Source organism: Sturnira hondurensis, unplaced genomic scaffold (assembly GCF_014824575.4).
Source record: "Sturnira hondurensis isolate 20B ecotype Veracruz unplaced genomic scaffold, ASM1482457v3 Scaffold0021632, whole genome shotgun sequence".
In the NCBI taxonomy this organism is placed as follows: domain Eukaryota; kingdom Metazoa; phylum Chordata; class Mammalia; order Chiroptera; family Phyllostomidae; genus Sturnira; species Sturnira hondurensis.
In genome coordinates, this window is record NW_028094263.1 from 5,016,283 (window position 1) to 5,039,453 (window position 23,171).

The following is a 23,171-nucleotide window of genomic DNA, read 5'->3' on the forward strand; positions in this document are numbered from 1 at the left end:
TGCAGACAACTGGTTTTTCCGTCCCCCTTTAGCTAAAAATGGGACGGTGTGGCAAATCTGATGCAGCACGACTTGAACGGTTCACCTTGACTCGTGATTTTACTGAACAACTTCAGTAAAATGACTTGCCTCAAACGTAGGCAGAAACCAGAAATGGAAAAATAAAACCATGAACAGCTCCAATGCCGCAGTGACGCTGTGACAGGTCGACGCCTTCCACTCGGAAAACCCAAGATGGCCGGGCGAGGAGCCTAAGGCGGCTGCCCAAACGCAGATCCCCTCGCCCGGAGCCTGCCCGGAGGAAGTCAGGGGGCACGCCACGCACCCCCCCGCCCCCGCGTAACCGAGATGACGTAATCCCGCTCGTCCGCAAACGTGCCGCAGGGCGCCAGACCCGCCCCCAGCCGCCTAGCTCCCGAAACGCGAAGCAACAGTGCCGTAAGTGAAGCCTGCCGGGACTAGCTTTCTAGCCTCCCAGCAGCCCCTGCGACGGTCGTACGTAAGGAACTAGCTGGTTACGGCCGTTCTCCGTAAGATGGCGGACCGGCGGCGGCAGCGAGCTTCGCAGGACACAGAGGACGAAGAGTCTGGTGCTTCCGGCTCAGACAGCGGCGGTTCCCTGGCGCGGGGCGGCGGGGGCTGCAGCAGTAGTGCTGGAGGCAGCGGCAGCGGCTCTCTACCTTCCCAGCGCGGAGGCCGAGCTGGGGCCCTTCATCTGCGGCGGGTGGAGAGCGGGGGTGCCAGGAGCGCTGAAGAGTCTGAGTGTGTGAGTGCGCGCCGGCGGGGTGGGCCGGGCCGGGTGGCTTGCGGGCCTGGGGGCGTGGTGTAGGTGAGGAGGGGGGGCTGAGAGCTGGCGGTAGATGAGGAGCACGGTTATCCCAGGGTAGTTTCCGTCCGGAGCTCCGAGGGAAGAGGAGGGCCTGGGGGTTTCCAGGAGGAGTGCAGAGCCGCCGCGGGTGGACAGCGAATGTTTTATCCAGAAACTAGGGACCGTATCTCCCTTGGAGGCTACTTGGTAAAGATGTGCCATTCCTCATTTCCCTTTTTAATCATTTGGTGTTGAGTCTTCAGCTCTTCACCCTCTGGAAATTACAAAACTAACCCATGACTTCTTTCCTTCAGGAGAGTGAAGATGGCATCGAGGGCGATGGTGAGTAGCATCATCGTGAGTTTTTTGCCCAAACACCTAGGTCACCTATTTCCAGTAGTTGACATCCTCTGCTGCTTTTGTGGCTTTGGGGGCGGTGCTGCAGAGTGGGTCTCTGTGGCATGGTACTAAAGAACATAGTTTTTAGCAGGATGATCTTAGTTAGGCAAGTCACTCGTTGAGCCTGTTTCGCGTGTGTAACTGGGGACTATAATTTTATCCACTTCATAGGTTGCTGATATCAGAATTAAATGAGAATTTTAGCCTGACTTACAGCACACAGTCAGGAAATGTAATTATAATAATTTGTTACTTTTTTCTTTACACATTTCTGTTTTCTTTCAGCTGTTCTCTCGGATTATGAAAGTGCAGAAGACTCAGAAGTGAGTGTGATCGCTTCTTTTTCCTTTGGTGTAGGTTGGAAGATGTTTTATACATAATGTATTTTTTCTTTTGAAAGTGCATTTGAAAGACGTGTATATGCCTGTGGTTCAGAAGTACCATGACCTACTTGTTACTCCTTGTGCATTTTTCATTTATGCTTTTGAAAAGCTTACGAAAAGTGTAGTTCGGTTAGAGTGAAGGAAACTTGGTGCATAACTCTTCAGGCCACAACTCTTCAGGCCACCTGTGTTATGTTGTTAGTAGTTAGTGTTCACCCAATCTGAAGAAAAGAAGATTCTACATAAGAGAATGAGGACATTCCTGAAGCCCTTCACAGGGCATATGACAGTTCATTTTATGCTGCTTCTATAGTGAAGACAGCCAGTTGGGTATTTTTTTCTGTGTGTCGGAAGCCCTCAGTAGGATTCTAACTGGTTTGTGTTAGAAATGTCCCTCAGTTTATTGATGGGAGTTTTCTCTCTGTCTTTAGGTAAAAAATTTCCTTAAGCCAAGCTTTTATGAACTTACTTGTTTTGATCGGTAAAACTACTAGAGATGCCATCAGAATGGCTATTTCTTGAGAATAGAGTCTTGAGTTGTGGATTTTGGCTATGGAGTTATATACAAGAAGAATTGGATTGTGGATCAGAGGTTCGTTCTGTAAATTTTATAGAACCATCACTACTTACCAGATAGTTGTATTAAGATGCAACCATGAACACCAACAAAATTCCTAAATTTAGCATTTTTATGAATAAGGAGATCAGACACTCAGGCAGTCATAGGAATTGAATGGGAACATTCTGCTGGAGAATAGGGTTAAGCCAGGTGTCAGTTGCTGGATACCGAATGCATCTTAGTCAGTCAGAAAAGAATAGATGGGAGTTAGAGGGAACAACAGGCATGAAAGCCCAGAGGCAGGAGAGAAGGTTAACTGTTTGGAAACTTGAAAGTAGTTTGATGTGGCTAGAACACTGTTGGAACTGGATGGATACATAAAGGCAAATTAGTGAAGGGCTTACTTGTACTTGCTCTGTGCTGGGAGCTATATAGGCATTGAGTGCCAGATAGACATGGTTTTTCTACCCTCATGGAATTTCTATTCTGGATCAGAGGGAAATGGCAGTTAAGGAGATAATTACAGTAGTGTTTGTTAAGGGCATGGTATTGGAAGCATAAGATGCTTCGGGAGTGCAGAGCAGGGGCAACTAACTGAGCTGAGGTTGTTTGGAAGTGCTTAGAGGATGGGATGTTAAAATGGAGACTTGAAGGGTGAGCGGGAGATAGCCAGGCGCAGTGTTCTAAGCAGAGGGAAGGAACAGTGTCTGGGAAGAGGCTGAGAAGGGATGGACTGCATGATGAGTGGGCGGGATGTGAAAAGTTTAGTATGACTGGTAGTAAATGATAAGTCTGAGTCCCAATCTTAATTTATTCTAAGGAAACGAAAAAGATAACAAGCTTTGAAACAGATATGAGTGTTTAGACAAACTTTGAAGCTGAGTTTGTCAAATCCAAGGAACACTTGCATCAGAAAGCCTAGTGGCTAGTCCTCCTGAGGCATTGCAGAGGGAGGGAAACGCAGACGTTCGTTCTTTAACAAGATCCCAGGTTGATGCTTATGCACAGTATCATTTGAGAATTATTATTTTTATAGCAGTTGTCTTTATCTGTGATGGGGGGACTTGATCTGAGGGCAACAAGGTTGGAGACAGAAAAGCTAGTTAAGAAAGGTGTTGTGGAAGTCCAGGGGAGTGGTAAGTGTGGCGTGGAGTGGAATGATGGAGGTGAAATAGAAGTGGACAGAACCGAAAGTTATGTAGGTTATGGAATTGATAGAATGTAGTGTGTGGTGAAGTGACTTATTTTTCTCTCGAGTCAGTGGTCAAGTTATCTGCAAAGAGTATAAAGGGATATGAGAGATTTTGGAGTGAGGGATGGAACGGTAGTCACTGGAGAATGGAAACATTGGAAAGACTGCAGCCAGTATGGAGTGTTTAGTGAGACTTGGTGATACTGAATTTATACAATCATTCTGTATGTAAGTGAGTTTGAATGTTATCCTAATAGGAAAGAACAACTACTGAAGGTTTAAGTGTGAATGATGAATTGCAGGTGAGGCAGGATTGAAGGCAGGGAAAGCTGTTAAAGGGTTATTAGGATGGTCCAAGGGACTTGATGGTACCCTAAAGAAGGGACATGGCAGTGGGACTTGCAAACTATAGACAGATTGGAGAGATATTTAGATGGTATTAACAGAACTTCTTGAATGTGAAGCCTGAATTAAGAAGGAGTCAGAGGGATGCTCAGCTTGATGAATGGTGGTATCTACTGAGAGTGAGACCATAGGAGGGGAGGTTTCAGAAGGGACAGTGGTGGGTTAAGTTTTAGATTTTTTGAGATTGAGGAACTCTCGGTTAGCTACCAGCTGAATGTGGCTATTTAAATTCGTTAAACTTGAGTTAAAACTTCAGTTCCTCTCTCTTAATAGCTATATTTTATATACTCATTATCCATATATGGCTGCTGGCTGCTGGCTGCTGTATAGGACAGCAGATAAAAAAGTTTTCATCAAGCCCTGGCTGGTATAGCTCAGTGGGTTGAGCACAGGCCTTCGAACCAAACAACCTTGGTTTGATTCCCAGTTAGGGCACATGCCTGGATTGCAGGCCAGTTCCCAGCAGGGGAAGCAGAGAGGCAACCATACATTGATACTTCTCTCCCTCTCTCCTTCCTTTCCCCTCTAAAGATAAATAAACTTTTAAATATCTTTAAAATTTTTTTGTCATCTTCACAGAAAGCCCAGTGGGATTTAAGATCAGAGAATGAGATCTGATATCTTGATTTCTCATAATCTATTATATGCTTGCATTTCTTTTTTGTTACTAACTGTATATACTTAGATACTCTAGCTTACTCTTTCCTATTTTTTAAAATTTAATTTATTTATCTTTAGAGAGGAAGGGAAGGAGAGAAATGTCAATGTATGGTTGCCTCTCGTGAGTCCCCTGCTGGGAACTGGCCTGCAACCCAGGCATGTGCCCTGACTGGGAATCGAACCGCGATCCTCTGGTTCGCAGGCTCGTGCTCAATCCACTGAGCTACACCAGCCAGGGCTTTTATCTTTTTTTTTTAAGATTTTATATATTTATCTTTAGAGGGGAAGGGGAGGAGAGAGGGAGAGAAATATCAATGTATGGTTGCCTCTGCCAGGGACACACAATGTATCGTGTGTCCCCTGCCAGGAACTGGCTTGCAACCCAAGCATGTGCCCTGACTGGGAATCGAACTGCGATCCTCTGGTTCGCAGGCCCGCGCTCAATCCACTGAGCTACACCAGCCAGGGCTCAAAGATTTTATCTTGAGCAAAACTGATGATCGATCACCTAATTTTCTTTCCCTTACAAGTCACTTGCAGTTTTATCTATATATATTGAGGATTTAAGGTCCAGTAATTCTATTAGAATTTTCTTGGTACTGGTCAGTCTGGGTCAGTGTTTGCAGATACAAGATCTGCTATTCTGCAATATGTCATGGGGCTCCTAGATATTCTTTGTCTGTCTTCACTATGTAACTCTTTCTAGTCCATTTTATCTTTTTTCTTTATTTCTTTTTTATTGATTTTAGAGAGAGAAGCATCAGTTGTTGTTGCACTTATTTAGGCATTCTTTGGTTGATTCTTGTATGTATCCTTACTGGGGATTGAACCTGCAACCTTGGTGAGTTGGGATGGTGCTCCAACCAACTGGGCTACTCTGCCAAGGCTTTTTTGGATTTTTGGGTTTATTAACTTTAGTGTTCCTTGTAGTTAGCCTCTATTTGAAATGTTTTTTTCCCCTTTAATACCTTCCTGAGTTGTTTCGAGTTTTGCTAATTCCAACTGTTCTTTCATACCTTATATAATTTTCTTAATGTCTTTTAGCTCATTTTGAAATAGAAGTTATAATTTTGATACGTGTTCATGTCTTTCTGGCATGCTTTTATTGTCTGTAGGAATGCTATTCTACTTTTTTTCTCATGATAATTTTATAGGGGGTTTGACCTCGATGTTTTTCTGTTAGTTTTATGTAAAATTAGTTTTTTTGATCTCTTAGAAGTGGCTCAGAATAGCTTTTTCTAACTTCACAGAGCTCCCTCTTCTGTTATTTTCCTGTAGTGTTAAGGAATATAAGGTGACTTGATTTTTGAATTTCCTGCTTTTATTCCTCTTATTAATTTGTTTTAGTCTTTCGTTCATTACTTTTTTTTAGTCTTCATGGGAGAACATACTTATTGATTTTTAGAGAGAGGGGAAGGGAGGGGGAGAGAGAGGGAGAGAAACATTTACACAAGACAGAAACATCGTTGTCTCTTGTATATGCCCTGACTGGACATCGAATCCAGAACCTTTCAGTTTATGGGATGACACTCCATCCAACTGAGCCACACCAGCCAGTGCTCTTTGTTTTTTTAAATATGTTTTGTTGATTTTAGAGGGGGGGGGGAGAGAGAAACATTGATTTGTTGTTCCACTTACTCATGCACTTACATTGGTTGACCCTTATAAGTACCCTGACTGGGGATCAAACCCACAACCTTAGCATATCGGAACCATGCTCTGACCAACTAAGCTGCCTGGCCAGGGCCTCCTTCATTTCTTTGATCCCTCTTCTGTTCAATATGATTCTCATCTCAACAGTTTCTCTTCAGTGTGGGACCCCATCCTAGAAAGGAGCCATGGTGACCAGGACAGTTGCAAGGTTCGGTGGGGATTAGACTTCTCTAGCCCCAGTCAGACCTCCTTATTGCAGGATCCTTATGCTTGTGTGCTCCCGAGGCAGTAATCACCTCCTAGTTTCGATTGTGTCGGTGCTGCTTTCCATTGAGTACCTGTTGATTATTTCAGCGTTCTCCTGTTCTCAGATCCATTTACTTCTCTGCTTTCTCTGGCACCGACACCAGTCTGATACAGGTGTCGCGGCTGTTGGTTCTTTGTTGTTTTGTGCATATGTTTTAGGTGTTGGGGATACCTTGTAACCTAGTTTTATTGTAAATGTTGCCAGAAGGGTATTGATTTTGCTGTCTAGATGCCCTCATTTCATGTGGAGATTTAAAGAGATAAAAAATTATGCTACTTTCATTTTCTCAGAATCCTTTAAGAAAAAAATTATTTTTTAAAAATTTTATTTATTGCCTGCACCTGTCTGGCTCAGTTGGTTGGTCGTTATTTCACAAAGTAAAAGTCACTGGTTCAATTCCTGGTCAGGACACATGCCTGAGTTGCAGGTACCGTAAGAGAGTCAATCAGTTGGTATTTCTCTCTCAGGTTGCTGTTTCTCTCTCTTCCTCCCTCCCTTCTTCTCTCTCTAAAAATAAATTTAATATTAAAAAATTTTATTTATTGCCCTGGCTGTTGTAGCTCAGTGGATCGAACTTAGGCCTGCGAACAACACGATCGCAGTTCGATTCCCAGTCAGGGCACATGCCTGGGTTGCAGGCCAGTTCCCAGCAGGGGACTCACGAGAGGAAACCATACATTGATATTTCTCTCCTTCTCTCCTTCCCTTCCTCTCTAAAAGATAAATAAAATTTTTTTAAAAATTACAAAAGCCTTTATTTATTAATTGATTTTCGAGAGAGAGATAATCAATTTGTTGTTCATTTATTTATGCATTCATTGGTTGACTCTTGTATGTGCCTTCACTGGGCATTGAACCCACAACCTTGGTATATCAGGATGATGCTCTAATCTACTGACCTACCCAGCCAAGGTTATGTCAAGAAAAAAAATTTTTTTTTGAGGCTTGGTCTTTTTTTTTTAAAGATTTTATTTATTTATCTTTAGAGGGGAAGGGAAGGAGAGAAGTATCAATGTATGGTTGCCTCTCACGTGTCCCCTCCTGGGAACTGGCCTGCAACCCAGGCATGTGCCCTGACTGGGAATCGAACCGCGATTGTGTGGTTCGCAGGCCCGCGCTCAATTCACTGAGCTACGCCAGCCAGGGCCAGAAAATTTTTTAAAGAATCTTGACTATAAGGGGAGTCTAGAGAGATAGCTGGAAAGAAGCCTGTAAGGGTAAGAGAGAGTTTGGTGATGTGTTTGTTGGATTATTTTGTTTTAATTTGATTTTAGAGAGAGAGAGAGGCATTGGTTGGTTCCACTTTTTAAACAATTTAAAAAATTTTTAAATTTATTTTTTAGAGGGAAAGGGAGTGAGAAAGAGGGCTAGAAGTATTGATATGCAAGAGAAACATTGATAGGTTGCATCACACACACCCCCAACTGGGGACCTGGCCTGCAACCCCTGCATGGGCCCTGACTGGGAATCGATGGAACCAGCAATCTGTTGGTTTGCAGGCCAACACTCAATCCACTGAGCCACACCAGCCAGGGCTGATGAGTGAAGTTTTTTTTAAACTCCGTTTAGTGATGGTCCAGTAGTCTGGTCATAGGCCTAGAGAAAGAAGATGTTGGTCCTATCTCGGGCACATGGGAGTGGCTCGTGAATTGAAAATGTTGTTAGTAGTGATTGCGGTGAATTGGCCAGGGAATCTAAAGAGAGGAAGTGAATGTGGGAAAGGACTGATTGATGGGGAGAAAGTGGGAAAGTCAAGGAAGTGAGTATCTTGAGTTGTAGGTGAGAGGGTAAGGGAAAAACTGGGTAAGAAGAGGAATAATAGGATTTTTTAAATTGCTTTACCGACATGCTATGCAAGTTATCCATTTAAATATACAATTCTGTGTTTTTTAGTATATTCACAGGTATATGTGGCCATCACTACGGTTTCAGAACATTTTCATCACCTCAGAAAGAAACCCTGCATTCTTTCTGAGAATACCACCCCTGCCCTGTATTCTTTTTGAGTACCACCCCCACCCCAGTTTTCCATCTGCATCGCTCCCAGCCCTAAGCAACCACAAGTCTACTTTCTGTGTCTAGAGATTTCCCTATTCTGGAATCTTATATGAATGGAATGGCTTCCATTTTGTGGCTTCCATTTCCTCTTGTGGCTGGCTTCGTTCACTTAGCATGTTTCCAAATTGTAGCATATATCGATCAGTAAGTACTGCATTCCTTTTTCTGGTTGAATAAGATTCCATTGTATGGATATGCCACATTTTGTTTACTCATTCATCCACTGACACATTCAGGTTTCTAATTTTTTGTTATTACTGTGCAAGCTTTTGTGTGGACATACGTTTACATTTCTCTTGGGTGTGTACCTAGGAATGGAATTGCTGAGTCGTATGGTAATCCTGAATTGTTTGAGGAACTGTCAAACTGTTTTCCAAAGTAGCTGTACCAGTTTACATTCCCAAAAGCAGTGTATAGGGAATCTAATTTCTCCACATATTAAGTAGCACTTGTTATTGTCTTGATTTTTTTAAATCCTCACCAAAGGACGTGCTTGTTGATTTTTAGGGGTGAGGGGAGAGCACGAGAGAGAGAGAGAGAGAAACATTGGTTGGTTGACTCCCATACATGGTCCAGCTGGGGACAGAACCTGCAACCTGGGTGTGTGCCCCATTCAGGAATTGAACCTGTGACCTTTCAGTGTATGAGACGACACTCTAACCAGCAGGCTTTCTCGATTTTTTATTCTAGCCATCTTAGTAGATGTGAAATGGTATCTCATTTTAATTAACATTTGTGGGATGACTAATGATGTTGAGCACTTTTTTCTTGTGCTTATCAGCCAATTTGCTACTTCTTGGAAAAATGGTGATTCAGATACTTTGTCCATTTTTAAATGGGGTTGTCTTTGTATTGTTAAGTTGTGAGGGTTCTTTAATATATTTTATCTTTTTTTAAAAAAAGATTTTATTTATTTCTCTTTAGAGGGGAAGGGAAGGAGAGAAATATCAATGTATGGTTGCCTCTCGTGAGTCCCCTGCTGGGAACTGGCCTGCAACCCAGGCATGTGCCCTGACTGGGAATCTAACCGCGATCCTCTGGTTCGCAGGCTCGTGCTCAATCCACTGAGCTACACCAGCCAGGGCTTTTAAAATATATTTTAGATGTAAGTTCCTTATTGGATATATGGTTTGCAAATACTTTCCTATTCTGCGAGTTATCTTTTCATTTTCTCAGTAGTGTAAGGTTTTAATTTTGAAATTCAATATATGTTTTTTCTTTTGTTGCTTGTGCTTTTGATGTTGTGTCTAAGAAGGCTTTGCCGAATCCATGCCAAATCCAAAATTGTGAAGGTTAACTCCTATGCTTTCTTCAAAGAGTTTCATAGTTTTAGTTTTTACATTTAGGTTTTTTTTAGTTACTTTTTGTATATGGAGTGAGATAAGGATCTAACTTCATTCTTTTAAATGTGGCAGTTTTGACCAAAGTCTAGGGTATTTATTTATTTTTAATGATTTATTTATTTACTTATTTATTTTTAGAGGGGAAGGGAAGGAGAGAGAGGGAGAAAAATATCAGAGTATGGTTGCCTCTCATGTGCCCCCTGCTGGAAACTGGCTTGCAACCCAGGCATGTGCCCTGACTGGGAATCGAACTGCGGTTGTTTGGTTCACAGGCCCGCACGCAATCTGCTGAGCTACACCAGCCAGGGCCAAAGTCTAGGGTATTTAAATTTAAGATTTAAAATATGGATCGGGTTTAGTTTAAAACCTGCACAGCAGTACCAATTTACTAAAGAAGTTACAGATCTGAGGTGTGAATACCCACCATGATCTGCCCTTAGGAATTTATGATCATTTCACCCTGTGAGGTTACTTTCCATAGAACCCCTTTTTCATCCACACAGGTAAGACTGTTCTGGAGTGTGGCCATGGGAATGGATGTCTGAAGTGGAGGTGAAGAATGTGAACTCATTGCTGAAGGCTTCAAGTGAATGGCAGGGTGGGCCCAGGCAGGGGCATAGAGGTAAAGCCAGGTGACAGGAGCGAGCCCCCAGAGGAGCAGGAGTTCAAAATGAGGCTGGAGGAGTTGGATCTGGAAGAGATAGAAAACAAGGAAGACACCAACTCCTATGCCTCCATCTTGGCTGGAAGTCCACCCTTTATTCTGAAATATGTGGGAGTGGAAGGATGAGCTAAAACCTCTACAGTGAGAATTGAGCTAGGGAAGCAGTTGCTTCATGGGAGAGTTAGGCTTTGGGGTTGCGAACAGTGTACACTGATGTGGTAGAATCAGCAGTAGGGGAGTTTGTCTCTGGAAAAGGGTTTCTTGTTTGTTTGTTTTTAAAGATTTTAAGGAGAAAAATATCGTTCAGTTGCCTATCATGTGTCCTCAACCTGGGACCTGGCCCACAATGCAGGCGTGTACCCTGCCTGACCTGGAATCAAACTGCAACCTTTTGGTTCAAAGACTGGTGCTCAATCCACTGAGTCACACCAGCCAGGGACAGAAAAGAGTTTTGATGTCAGCCCTCAGCCAAAACAGCGTGAGGATCTTAGGATAGCACTTTTTTTTGCAAATTCTCATCTGAGGATATGTTTATTGATTTGAGAGAGAGAACATCAATCACTTGCCTCCTGTACGTGTCCTATTGGGGATTGAACCTGCAACTTTTTGGTGTTCAAGGTAACACTCCAATCAGCTGAGCCACCAGGTCAGGGCTGGGGTAGCACTTTCGCTTCAGTTAGACCAGACTTTGACTCTGATTTGGAATAGCCTCAGCACTATGTCATTTGTACCTTTCTGTCCTGCCCTGGAAACAAAATTTGTTTCTCATTTGGAATAAAAGAGTTGCCTCATTTTACATTTCACTACTAGATTAGAAGAGATAGAGCATAAAAACAAACTTTCTCATTATTTGTGCTGATACTACTTTAAGATGTTTGAGTTGGTCAGTGTGTGTGGGTGTGTGATGAATTAAGGTCACATATACACAACAAGTAATGTTCTTGCAATTTCTGCTGCAGAACTAGCAGGGAAAATAGGATCAAGGAAAGAACTACATGATTACCATCTCAAGAGGAGGGAAAACTTATGATTGAGGCAAAATGGGAAGACTCAAGGGCAGTTGGTAGTTAAGAAGCACTGGGGAAAGGCTCAATTCTCACAGTGTGCATTCGTCGGTCTTCCTCAGTTCTGTAGGGTTTGTACCACTATCACCTCTCTGATAATCTAACCCAAAATACCTGGAGACCAAAATACCCAGAGGCTGACAGGGGGGAATTGGCTTATCTGGATAATCAGGCTGATTTAGCTCTATTTGAAGAAAGGGCAGAAACCACCTAGAGTTTCTTCATCAGGAGTCTCTCAGTGAGTCTCTGATCAGACTCCTGAGGCCAGCCTGGGTTAGAGTTACAAAAAGGTCTGGTTTGGGTCAAGTGTCGGACCCAGTGGGAGAATAAGAGCAGTTACATACATATTCAACAGGTGGCAGAGGTATCTTCATACCATGACGTGTTAACCCAGCAGTGGGACCAGACCACCTGCCCTTGAACTCATGTCTTTGTGTTCTAACAATTCTCTAAACCCACCCCCCTAATTTACAGCTTTGCCTTAGTTCCAAATCCTGGGAGGACAAGAAGATAAGAGTAACTCTCATCTTCTTAGCATGAGCCTTAGCTGCCCCTTTTCTCTGCCTAGAATTAGCTGCACCCCTATTACCTGACCCTTTCTAGTGACTCCTATGGCCTCAGGGCCCTCCTGTGTGTGGACAGACCCCCACTTTCTCTGTCACAAGCAGGATTATATAATCTTGATGTGTCAGGAGGGGGAAAGATGGTGGAGAAGAGAGAGAGCACTTGGGTTTCCTTTTTTTTTTTTTTAAAGATTTTATTTATTTATCTTCAGAGAGGAAAGGAAGGAGAGAGGGAGAGAAACATCAATGTATGGTTGCCTCTCGTGAGTCCCCCGCCGGGTCCTGGCCTGCAACCTAGGCATGTGCCCTGACTGGGAATCGAACTGCGATCCTGTGGTTCGCAGCCCCACGCTCAATCCCCTGAGCTACACCAGCCAGGGCTTGAGGGACAGCACTTGGGCTTTAATTTTTGTTTTGTTTTGTTACTAAGATGGAATTTTTAACTTGTTCTCTAAGGTTTCCCAAGTCCAAATTTTATGATTATGTAATTTTGGACAGAGTTACCCATTAAGGGGATCTCATGCTGCAGAAAATTTAGTGTGCATATCATAGACATCAAAAATGTGAGCCACTGTTTTCCAACTTGAGGGCTAATAGTGCCTTGGGAAATCAGAGTTGGGGGAGGTTTGCGAATCCACTAGCTCAGGTCCCATTATCTGTAGACTGACTGTACATCTCTCACCTTTACATATTTGAGTATGTAAAAATCAATGAAACTAAACGTAAGTTTAAAGTGTTGCTGAATATATAGTAGTTGTTTTGTCATTATATGTTTTCTTAGTGGAACTACTGAGCCTCTGTCTCAAAGAGAGCCATGAAAAGCTTAGATTCTAAAAAGGGGTTCACCTAATTTAAACTGTTGGGTTAGGATCTCTGTTCTAAGCTATTTTGAGATGAGAAAATTCACAACTTGAGTTACAGCATACTTATTAGGCACTGCCTGTTTAAGAGACAATTCATGGAGCAGGAGAGAAACTATCAGCAGAGACGAAGCGCTTTCTGTATGTAAGACACTTTACTGCCATCCATGTTCCCTGGGCTCCTTCCCCAGAGACGGTCACTTACCGTTTAATTGCATATCTTCCTGGAAAGCTTATATGGAGCTGTACATGTGAATGTATTTTATATGATTTTGTTTTCACAGTGCCCTTATCTTCTAGAAATTTCAGTAAGAATATCCTCTAGAAAATTTAGTAAGAATATTGGTGTGTTTGCCCCCCCCCTTTTTTGGTTTTGTATTGATTCTAGAGAGAGGGGAAAGGAGGGAGAAAGAGAGGGAGAGAAACATTGATGAGAGAGAGAAACAGATCAGTTGCCTTTTGCACATACTCTGACTGGGCACTGAATCTGCAACCCAGGCATATGCCCTGACCCGGAATTGAACCCACAACCTTTCGGTTTGCTGGGCAACTTGAAATCAACTGAGCCACACCAGCCAGGGCAATGTGTTTGCTTTTAATTCTTAAATTCCTTAGAAAATGTTTTTCTAAAGAATGGAAAACTTTAAAATGCACCTTTCAGATCTTACCTCCATAGTTGACAGGGAGACTTTTTTCAGGGCGAAGAAGGGGAGTACAGTGAAGAAGAAAACTCCAAAGTAGAGTTGAAATCAGAAGCCAATGATGCGGCAAATTCTTCAGCAAAAGAAGAGAAGGGAGAAGAAAAGCCCGACTCCAAAGGCACTGTGACAGGAGAGAGGCAGAGTGGGGATGGACAGGTCAGTACCCACCAAAGGCCTCCATTTTGGGGACCAGAAGAGGGGCTCTCGACTTTGGAGGGAGTAAGGAAGCCTTTGTCTGTCCTTCAGGAGAGCACAGAGCCTGTGGAGAACAAAGTACCCAAGCACTTGGATGATGACGAAGACCGGAAGAACCCAGCGTACATACCGCGGAAAGGGCTCTTCTTTGAGCACGACCTTCGAGGGCAAACTCAGGAGGAGGAAGTCAGGTAGTAGCCACTTGCTGCTGCTGTTTGGTGTGTGTTTAGTGTTTCGTGTATTCTGGGTGCTTTGCTAAGTGCTTTACCTGTGTTTTGCTTACCACTCAACATTTTTAAGGTTAGTGTTACCTCTTGGACAAATGAGGAAAGCGGGGCTTAGAGTATTTGGTAACTGTTGGTGCAGCAGCTAGGATCCACACCTACACTGCCGCTGCCTTTCTTAACCTGAGGCCCAAAGCCTCTGCGATACAAAGTACTTGCATAGGCTGCCTTACGGGAAAGAGATGTTTTCAAGGGGCTGAGTAGTTTGAAGTGAAATCTTTCCTTATTTCTGTTCCTGTTGCACTTGAGCCCGGTAGGCCCTGAGGTGTTAAGATTCACTCTTGCTTTTCATAGACCTGTTTTGTACAGTCCACCAGGGAAGATGGAGAGACTACATGAAGTTCCTTTTGTTTCCCTGTCCAACCCTGTTTGTTTCATAAACATCTTTACTTGACAGATTCTGCCTATCTAAGACACTTTTTCCTGGTTTTATCCAGACCCAAGGGGCGTCAGCGAAAACTGTGGAAAGATGAGGGTCGCTGGGAGCATGACAAGTTCCGAGAAGATGAACAGGCCCCGAAGTCCCGACAGGAGCTCATTGCTCTTTATGGATATGACATCCGCTCAGCTCACAATCCTGATGACATTAAACCCCGAAGAATCCGGAAACCTAGGTGAGGAAATTTGGGAATCTAGACTATTGGTATTTTAGAAAGAACTCTGCTTTTTAAAGTACCACTCCAGCAAGTGATTGAATGGGTGAGAAATATGGGAAGTCTTCCTGACCCTCAGTTTAAGACCTTTCTGTTCCATTTATTCAGGTTTGGAAGTCCTCCACAAAGAGATCCAAACTGGACTGGTGAGCGGCCAAACAAGCCTTATCGCCACCAGGGTCCTGGGGGTACTCTACCACCAAGGACATTTATCAACAGGAAAGCTGCAGGTACTGGCCGCATGTCTGCTCCCAGGAATTACTCTCGATCTGGGGGCTTCAAGGAAGGTCGTGCTGGATTTAGGCCTCTGGAGGCTGGTGGGCAGCATGGTGGCCGGTCCGGTGAGACTGTTAAACATGAGAGTAGTCACCGGTCACGACGTCTGGAACAGACTCCTGTACGAGATCCATCTCCAGAAGCAGATGCTCAAGTGCTTGGCAGTCCTGAGAAGGAAGAGGCAGCCTCAGAGATCCCAGCTCCTGCTCCTGACACTGCACCACCACCCCCTGACAGGCCTGTTGAGAAGAAATCCTATTCCCGGGCGAGAAGAACCAGAATCAAAGCTGGAGATGCGGTCAAGGTTGCAGAGGAGGTGCCCCCTCCCCCTGAGGGGCTGACCCCAGCACCTCAAGTCCCAGAAACTGCTCCTCCTCCACCTGCTAAGACTGGGAACTGGGAAGCTCCAGTGGATTCTACCACAGGTGGACTTGAGCAAGATGTGGCCCAACTAAACATAGCAGACCAGAATTGGAATCCAGGACAACCTTCATTCCTGCCACCACGTGAACTTCGGGGTAGGTACCTTAGGGTTAGTAAGTAGATTTTTTTTCTTTGCATCATTGGGTTTGGGAGCACGGGACTTACGTCTCTCAGGGATGTGGTGTCTAACAAAAAAACAGGTAAATTCCTAGGCATATTGATCCAAGGACCTCAGAGCAGTTTTATCTGTTACCTAAGACTAACCCACTAGTTTGCCACTGTGAACTGGTTAGTCATCAGTAATGAGCTCCTGGGTACAGGATCCATTACCACTCACTCTGTAGAAAAGTGGAAGAAGAAGGTGGCAATGTTTTCATTATTTGAACTCATGGTTTAAGTTTGAAGGCAGAAACTCATTCATTTGAATTTGGATGAGAATCTTCTAATCTCTTTGAGAGGAGAGTCTTTCTCATTTCCTTAATGTTCTAGAGCCAGGCTACCCAAAAGAACTTTCTGCAGTGGTGGTGCTTTTGAGTACTTGTAACATAGCCAAGTGTCTGAGTAACTGAACTTTTCATTCCATTCCTTTTTTTAAAAGATTTTATTTATTTATTTTTAGACAGGGGAAGGGAAGGAGAAAGAGAGGGAGAGAAACATCAGTGTATGGTTGCCTTTCACATGCCCCGAACTGGGGACCTGGCCTGCAACCCAGGCATGTGTCCTGACTGGGAATCGAACCGGTGACCTTTTCATTCTATTTTTTTACATTTATTTATTTTTAAAGATTTTAATTTTTAGAGAGGGGGAAGGAGGGAGAAAGAGAGGGAGAGAAACATTAATTGGTTGCCTCTCTTACACCCTCATTTGGGGACCTGGCATGCAACCCAGGCATGTGTGCTGACTGGGAGTTGAACCAGTGACTTTTTGGTGTGCAGGCCAGCGCTCTATCCACTGAGCTACATCAGCCAGGACTGACTTTAAATTTTAATAATTGAAATTTAAATAGCCACACATGTGACTAGTAGATATATTGGACAGAATAGTTCTAGAGACTAGAACCTATCTACCACTCATTTTGCCCATCTTCAGTCTTCCTCCAACCACCTAGATAAGGGGATCTTTTCCTTAGTTTCTGAAATCTCATTTGAATTTAAAGGTTGGAAATCCTCCTGCAGACAGAGTTGCAGCATCCTTCTCTGGTGTGTGTGGTTTTTAAACAGCAAAAACCAGGGCAGCCTAAACTGCCCCTGGCGCTGCTCTTTGAGTCGAGGAGCATGCCCTTCTACCCATGCTACTTGTTATCGTCGGAAGACAGTCTCTAGAATGTAAATTTTTTCCTTCTGAGTCATTTTCAGCTAGAGGGGGATCTCTTCCCAAACTCAGTGGCCAGAAATAATCAGGTAGATTTACAGAACATCTCTCACTGTCCAGTTGGTGCTCAGAAACTCTTGGGCTGAGATTTTTTTTTTTCCTGTGGTTGATAATGTAATGTGCTAATTGTGACCTACAAGGGATTCTGTACAGGAAAGCATTTGGTGGGCAATACTGAATTTATATTTTCTCACTGAAATAATTTTTTTCATGTTCAAAGGCTTTATTGCTATATTAAGGTGATGGGCAGTGGAGGCAGATTTCCACGTGGTGGCACTGGCAGGAAGCAGAGATAGTTTAAAAGGGATTTTGTTAGTTTTTTGGGTTTTTTTTAATTAAAATTTTTTTCTAAAGATGTTATTTATTTATTTATTTAAGACAGAGGGAGAGGGAGAGAAACATCACTCTTTCATGCCTCTCATGTGCCCCTTACTGGGGACCTGACCTGGCCAGCAACCCAGGCATGTGCCCTGACTGGGAATAGAACCAGTGACCCTTTAGTTCGTAGGTGGGTGCTCAGTCCACTGAAGTACACCAGCCAGGGCTAAAAAATTTTTTATTTAAAGATTTTATGTATTTATTTTTAGAGAGGAAGAGGGAGAAGGGTAGAGAAACATCAGTGTGAGAAATGTGGATTGGTTGCCTCTCACACATCCCCAGCCACAAACCAGGCCTTCAACACAGGCATGTGCCCTGATTGGTAATCGAACCAGTAGCCTTTCGGTTTGGAGGCCAGCATTCAATCCAGTAGCCACACCTGCCAGGGCAGGATTTCGTTATTTTAAAAGCAGAAAGCCATTTACTGTGTTGGATTCTTCAGCCTGTCGTTTTCTTGACGATATCTTTGAGTCTCACTTTTGTCTGCTCTGCAGGGCTGACTTTTTTGGTTTGTTGCAGGAATGCACAACCACATACACATGGGAGCAGGACCTCCACCTCAGTTCAACCGGATGGAAGAAATGGTACGGAAGGGGGAAAGCTGTAGACGGGGGGTGCATGTAATAGCTTTTTTTTTAAGGATTTATTTGTTCACGTTTCTAGAGAGGGGAAGGAAGGGAGAAAGAGAGGGAGAGAAACATCACGTGATGTGTTGCCTCTCACACACCCTCAATTGGGGACCTGGCCCACAACCCAGGTTGTGCCCCGACCAGGAATTGAACCTGTGACTTTTTGGTTCACAGGCCAGCACTCAGTCCACTGAGTCACACTGGCCTAGGTGTGTGTGTGTGTAGTAGCTTTTGCAGCCAGTTTCCCAGTTACTCATGTTTTGTTTAATTTGGGTCTCAGAAATGCAGAGGGTTTAGGTTCAAATCTTAATGTTTTTCACTGATTTTTCAATTCATTTTGCAAATATTTTTTAAAGACATGCCACATGCAAAGTCCCACCTAAAGGAGGGTGGGGACTTGAATGGGAGTCGGCCATCTGGAAGTCTTCTCGCTCAGGCCTGTTTCTTTATTTCAGGGTGTGCAGGGTGGGCGAGCCAAACGCTATTCATCTCAACGGCAGAGACCTGTGCCCGAGCCCCCCGCCCCTCCTGTGCATATCAGTATCATGGAGGGACATTACTATGATCCACGTGAGTTTTCCTCTCATACTTGGGGTATTTTTTTGGCACTTTGAAGCAAACTAAGAGACCAGCCTCCTGCCTCCTGAATTTCTGTTCTGACTTCTCACAGTGGTTATTGTCTGGTTGCTGTTTTCTTCACATGGAAAATTGAGAACATTCTCTTAAAGGGTTTGGGGGACAGGGAGATTTGTCCATGTGATATGAAGACTGAGAATTTATGAGAATCCCAATGTGATATCCTACAGTGCAGTTCCAGGGACCAATCTATACCCATGGTGACAGCCCTGCCCCACTGCCTCCTCAGGGCGTGATTGTGCAGCCAGAAATGCACCTTCCCCACCCAGGTAAGCGTTGCACCTATCCTTGTATGCTTCCAGTACATGAGTAGGTGTGTGGGGTACTTGCCCTCCTCCTGAGCTCTGTGCTGCTTGCCTATGAGACCGGCCACTCTGACTGCCTGGGCAACAAACTTCTTGGGTCCCTCCTGAGGACTTTCATCCTGAGCCTGTTTATACTGGAAACGCTGATATTTTCTATTTCAACTTCTGTTTTATTCTTATTATTCAGGTTTACATCCCCATCAGACACCAGCGCCCCTGCCCAATCCAGGCCTCTATCCTCCACCAGTTTCCATGTCTCCAGGACAGCCACCACCTCAGCAGTTGCTTGCTCCTACTTACTTCTCTGCTCCAGGAGTAATGAATTTTGGTAATCCCAGTTACCCTTATGCTCCAGGGACACTGCCTCCCCCACCACCTCCTCATCTATATCCTAATACACAGGTGAGATGGCTAATGAGCAGATTTTTATAGGTATACATTCTTTTTTTTTTTTTTTAAGATTTTACTTATTTATTTATTTTTAGAGGGGAAGGAGAGAGGGAGAGAAACATCAATGTATGGTTGCCTTTTGTGCCTCCCGTGCTGGTAGTTAGCCTGCAAGGAACCGGCCTGCAACCCAGGCATGTGCCCTGACTGGGAATCGAACCGCAATCGTCTGGTTCACAGGCCCGAGCTCAATCCACTAAGCTACGCCAGCCAGGGCTATAGGTATACATTCTTGAAATGGAACAGGAATGTGGTATGGGGAGAATGCTTAAGAAATTTGAGAGAACATTTCAATGCCTCTGATTTGCATGTGGCTGCAGGACGCCTCTTGGTGGTCAGGAGCTGGAAATGCAGCTTATGTAATACCCATTATCTACTTACTCTCTTTCGTTTTTTTAATGGTGTTTCATTTAAGTGTTAGGTATGTCTTAGGTGGCTATTTATTCAGCTGCATAAAGAAACTATTCTATATGCAGTCCTACCTCTCCCTCTGCCACTGAACTACGAGTGGGTTGAACTCATCTTATATCCAGGGTGTCACTGCTGAGCTCAGCCATTTGTCAGCTGATGATCAGAATTAGAGGACGCTAGGCCGTGCTTTGAAGAAGCAGGAACCAGAGTGTAATTAGGACATACGAAGACAGAAATAAGGAATCATTTTATTTTTAAGGAGGGCAGCTTAGAGGTTTAAAAAATTATAAATTCCCCAGTTCTTCTGTTTTTGTGCCTGAATTACGTTTTTGGTTCATCATAGTTTAGATGAATTCCTAACTTTCAGTTCTGTCTTATTGGGGTACCCAGGCCCCGTCACAGGTATATGGAGGAGTGACTTACTACAACCCTGCCCAGCAGCAGGTGCAGCCAAAGCCCTCCCCACCCCGGAGGACTCCCCAGCCTGTCACCATCAAGCCCCCACCACCTGAGGTATGAGAGCTGCTTCCTGTACTTCAGGCCACGTCTTACATCAGTGGGTTTTCTTTTTCTTCAGAAGGTTTTTCTCCTGTTCTGGGTGTGTTTCTATGGAAACATCTTTTCATTTTATTTGTTTTGTTTTAAATGACCTGATAACAAATTCTAACTTTATTATTTCAGGTTGTAAGCAGGGGTTCCAGTTAATAGGAGTTTCTGAATATTTTAAATCTAACATGATATAAAAGTAAGTGTACAACTTACTATGCCTGTTACAATATTTTTAAAACCAATGCTCATGCTTACTTCCTTGCTTAACAAACAGTTGCCTCATTAATGCTCTAAGTTGTCATCATGAGTTATTTTGTGGTGGGGGAGGAGGCTTAAAGGAGTCCCAGAATTTGCCAGTTTCTTTGTTTTGAGATTGCATTGATCAGGATTGAAGTAGAAACCATTGTTAACTTGACAGAATTTCATTTGGGAGGCTGCAAGGAAAAAATACAGGAGGGCATTTTTTACTAAGAGAAAAGGAAATCTAAATTTGAGGTGTTCAGCCATAAAAAAAAAATTTAGTATTTGCAACAGCATGGATGGACCTAGAGGGTATTATGCTAAGTGAAATAAGTCAGAAAAGGACAAATACCATATGATTTCATTTATATGTGGAATCTAAAGAACAAAATAAGCAAACAAACAAAATTGAAACAGACACATAGATACAGAGAGCAGACTGATGGTTGCCAGAGGGGGGAGGGGCCTGGGGCACTGGATGAAAAAGGTCAGGGAACTTACAAGTACAGGTCGGAAGTCGCAGAACAGTCGTGGGGAGTTTGGTGCGGCACAGGGAACATGGTCACTGCAGTGATAACAACTGCGTGTGGCGCCGGGTGGGCACTAGAATATCAGGGGGAACGCTATGCTGTATAAAGTATGTGATTGTCTGACCACTGTGCTGAACACCTGAAACAATGCAAAATAATACTGAATGTAAGCTGTAATTGAAAAATAAAAAGTTACGTATTTTCAAAAATTGAGGTCTTATAGCAGAGCCAATTCTAAGGTCAAGGAGGAGAAAGACCATGGGAGTTTTGTTTTTTTAGGGACATTACTTTAAAACACATTGTTTAAAATGTGGCTTTTTTGCAAACGACTTGTCAATAACTGGAAGGTCCGCTCACGCTTTGGTGGTTCTTCCCTTTTCCCCACCGCTGTCAGAACAGCAGAGGTGAGGACCCAGGAAAGAAGAGACATACAGCCAGCTGTTCACTACCAGGAGGGCTTCAAAGATGGAGGGCGGCTCCTACCAGGGAGCAGCTGAATGAAGAGGACCCTTGCCTTCCTCTGAGGATAAGGTCTGTTACAAGGAGAAAGGGAGACACAGCGGACTTCCACTCATTTCCACTCTTCACTTGAGTTAGCCGTGCTCGGAGGAGCAGAGGCCCAGACTGCCCGGACTTCCACGTCTACATCTAGAAGCCCAGGTTTTCGGCTCTTCTTCACTTTGTCCTGGGAGACTATGTCTTCTCCCAGGGAAGCTCCTTCCTGTTTGTTTTGTTTTCTAAGACGTTTGTTTTTTAAAGCCTGGCTTGTTATTCTTAAGTTAATATTCCTTAGTTTCTCTTTTTTTTCCTCTGACTCTCTCTCTGCCTTTAAATGAGACAAGTTTATTTTTCTGGTTTACTAGCTTCTCTGGTTCCCTTTTGGTTCTTCCCTGAAACCCAGATAATTAAGAATTTACCAGCTGAGCTGGTCTTTTCCCACCAAATCTACAGATCTGGCCTTTCACTTTTGGTTGGCCTTTGTTGTTATTTACTTGGATTCTCTTAACTCCTCAAAGCTCAGAGTCTGTGGTAGGAGCCTTTCTTTTGGACTTGGTGGACTTCCGGCCTCTGCTGAGAGCAGTCTCTACAGTAGGAAGAGATGGCGAATCAAGTGTTTTTGTGAGAAAGGGAGGGTGGAGTGAGAGTCTTTGCGCCTTAGGGGTGTGCGTTCACAGAGTTCTTAGGGGCTCCGTCTTTGAGGTAAGTGGGATTAGAGGGCCCTGCTTTTACTCCCATCCCTCCTGTCACGCTCCCTTTTCCGGTTGCTATGGACCAATGCATCTCTCTAGAGGCAAATACTATCCAGCGAGCAGTCCACTCGTTCTTTTTTATTCATGTCTTTTCCGCCGCAAGCGTCATAGATGTTACTACCTTATTTTCAAGGTAGTAACAAGTTCTGCCCCTGGCCTTGCAACAGAAGAAGATACCGCACCTGGGCTTAAGGCCCAAGGAAGCCAGTCACTTTTGCAGCAAGGGCTTTTTTCCTCCTTATTCATGGCACTGAACCACTCTCCTGCTGCCTCTGTGGAAGAGATTACTGTTATTGCCACACTTGTGTCTGCTGGGGTGCTTGGCCACTGTCTCTGTCCTTCTACCGAACCTAAGGGAGAAGGTGGCAGCTGTGTCTCTCCCCCAGTTGTGTCACTGTTTCTGTTCTCTCAAGCAGCTGGCCTGACCACTCCGAGTCACAGGTGTGTGGGGAGGGAGGAGAGGCACTCAAGCTGTAACCCTGAAAGAGGAAATAACTAAGAGATTCTCCCAGAGGCAGCTGATGGTTGTGCCTTTTGTAGGCTGTTCCCTTTGCCTTAAACCTGACAATGTCTCCTCAAGCCTGTGGGCAGCATGCCCGGATTCCCAGACCTTAAGACACTGTGACAGTCAGTTGTCTCTGTTGGTTCGCTGTGTTTTGTTGCAAGAATTCCTCCATGTGTGTTATTACTATTTTAAAGGGTACACATTTGTGATGGGTATTGTGACTTGAAGATAATAAAATTTAGACTGTAAACTTGGCTTTTTTGCATGAGTATTGATTTGAGAAGGAGGGAAAATGACTCCTTAGTTTCCCCAGTCAGTCACAACTTGCGCTGGCTCAGACTGGTGCAGGGGAAGCCGCAGGGGTGAGGAGCCCCTGTGGAGCCTCCAGTCTGTCTGTGTTCCCCTTCCGTTACCTTCCCTGACCACGTTCCGCACAGACCCCGGGTAGTCTGCTGTGCCTTCATTTGGGG

The 23,171-nt window shown here is 44.1% G+C and overlaps 1 protein-coding gene across 3 annotated transcripts; it reads left to right on the forward strand.

Moving 5' to 3' along the window:
* The first annotated feature begins 421 nt into the window (after positions 1-421).
* On the forward strand, positions 422-22,955 carry CASC3 (CASC3 exon junction complex subunit). Of its 3 annotated transcripts, none has more exons than XM_037033244.1 (14): positions 423-766; positions 1,123-1,150; positions 1,493-1,530; positions 13,617-13,775; positions 13,866-14,005; positions 14,536-14,712; positions 14,860-15,545; positions 17,719-17,783; positions 18,284-18,398; positions 18,635-18,733; positions 18,957-19,171; positions 20,018-20,140; positions 20,309-20,372; positions 21,341-22,955. In XM_037033244.1, the coding sequence occupies exons 1-13, from the start codon at positions 536-538 to the stop codon at positions 20,330-20,332; spliced, it is 2,100 nt and encodes a 699-aa protein (XP_036889139.1). In that variant the 5' UTR covers positions 423-535; the 3' UTR covers positions 20,333-20,372; positions 21,341-22,955. The 3 variants fall into 3 exon arrangements, with proteins under 3 accessions (XP_036889140.1, XP_036889139.1, XP_036889138.1); XM_037033243.1 differs by having other exon boundaries at positions 21,346-22,955; XM_037033245.1 differs by lacking the exons at positions 20,018-20,140; positions 20,309-20,372; positions 21,341-22,955 and adding an exon at positions 19,439-20,000 and having other exon boundaries at positions 422-766; positions 18,957-19,201.
* Positions 22,956-23,171: the final 216 nt, after the last annotated feature.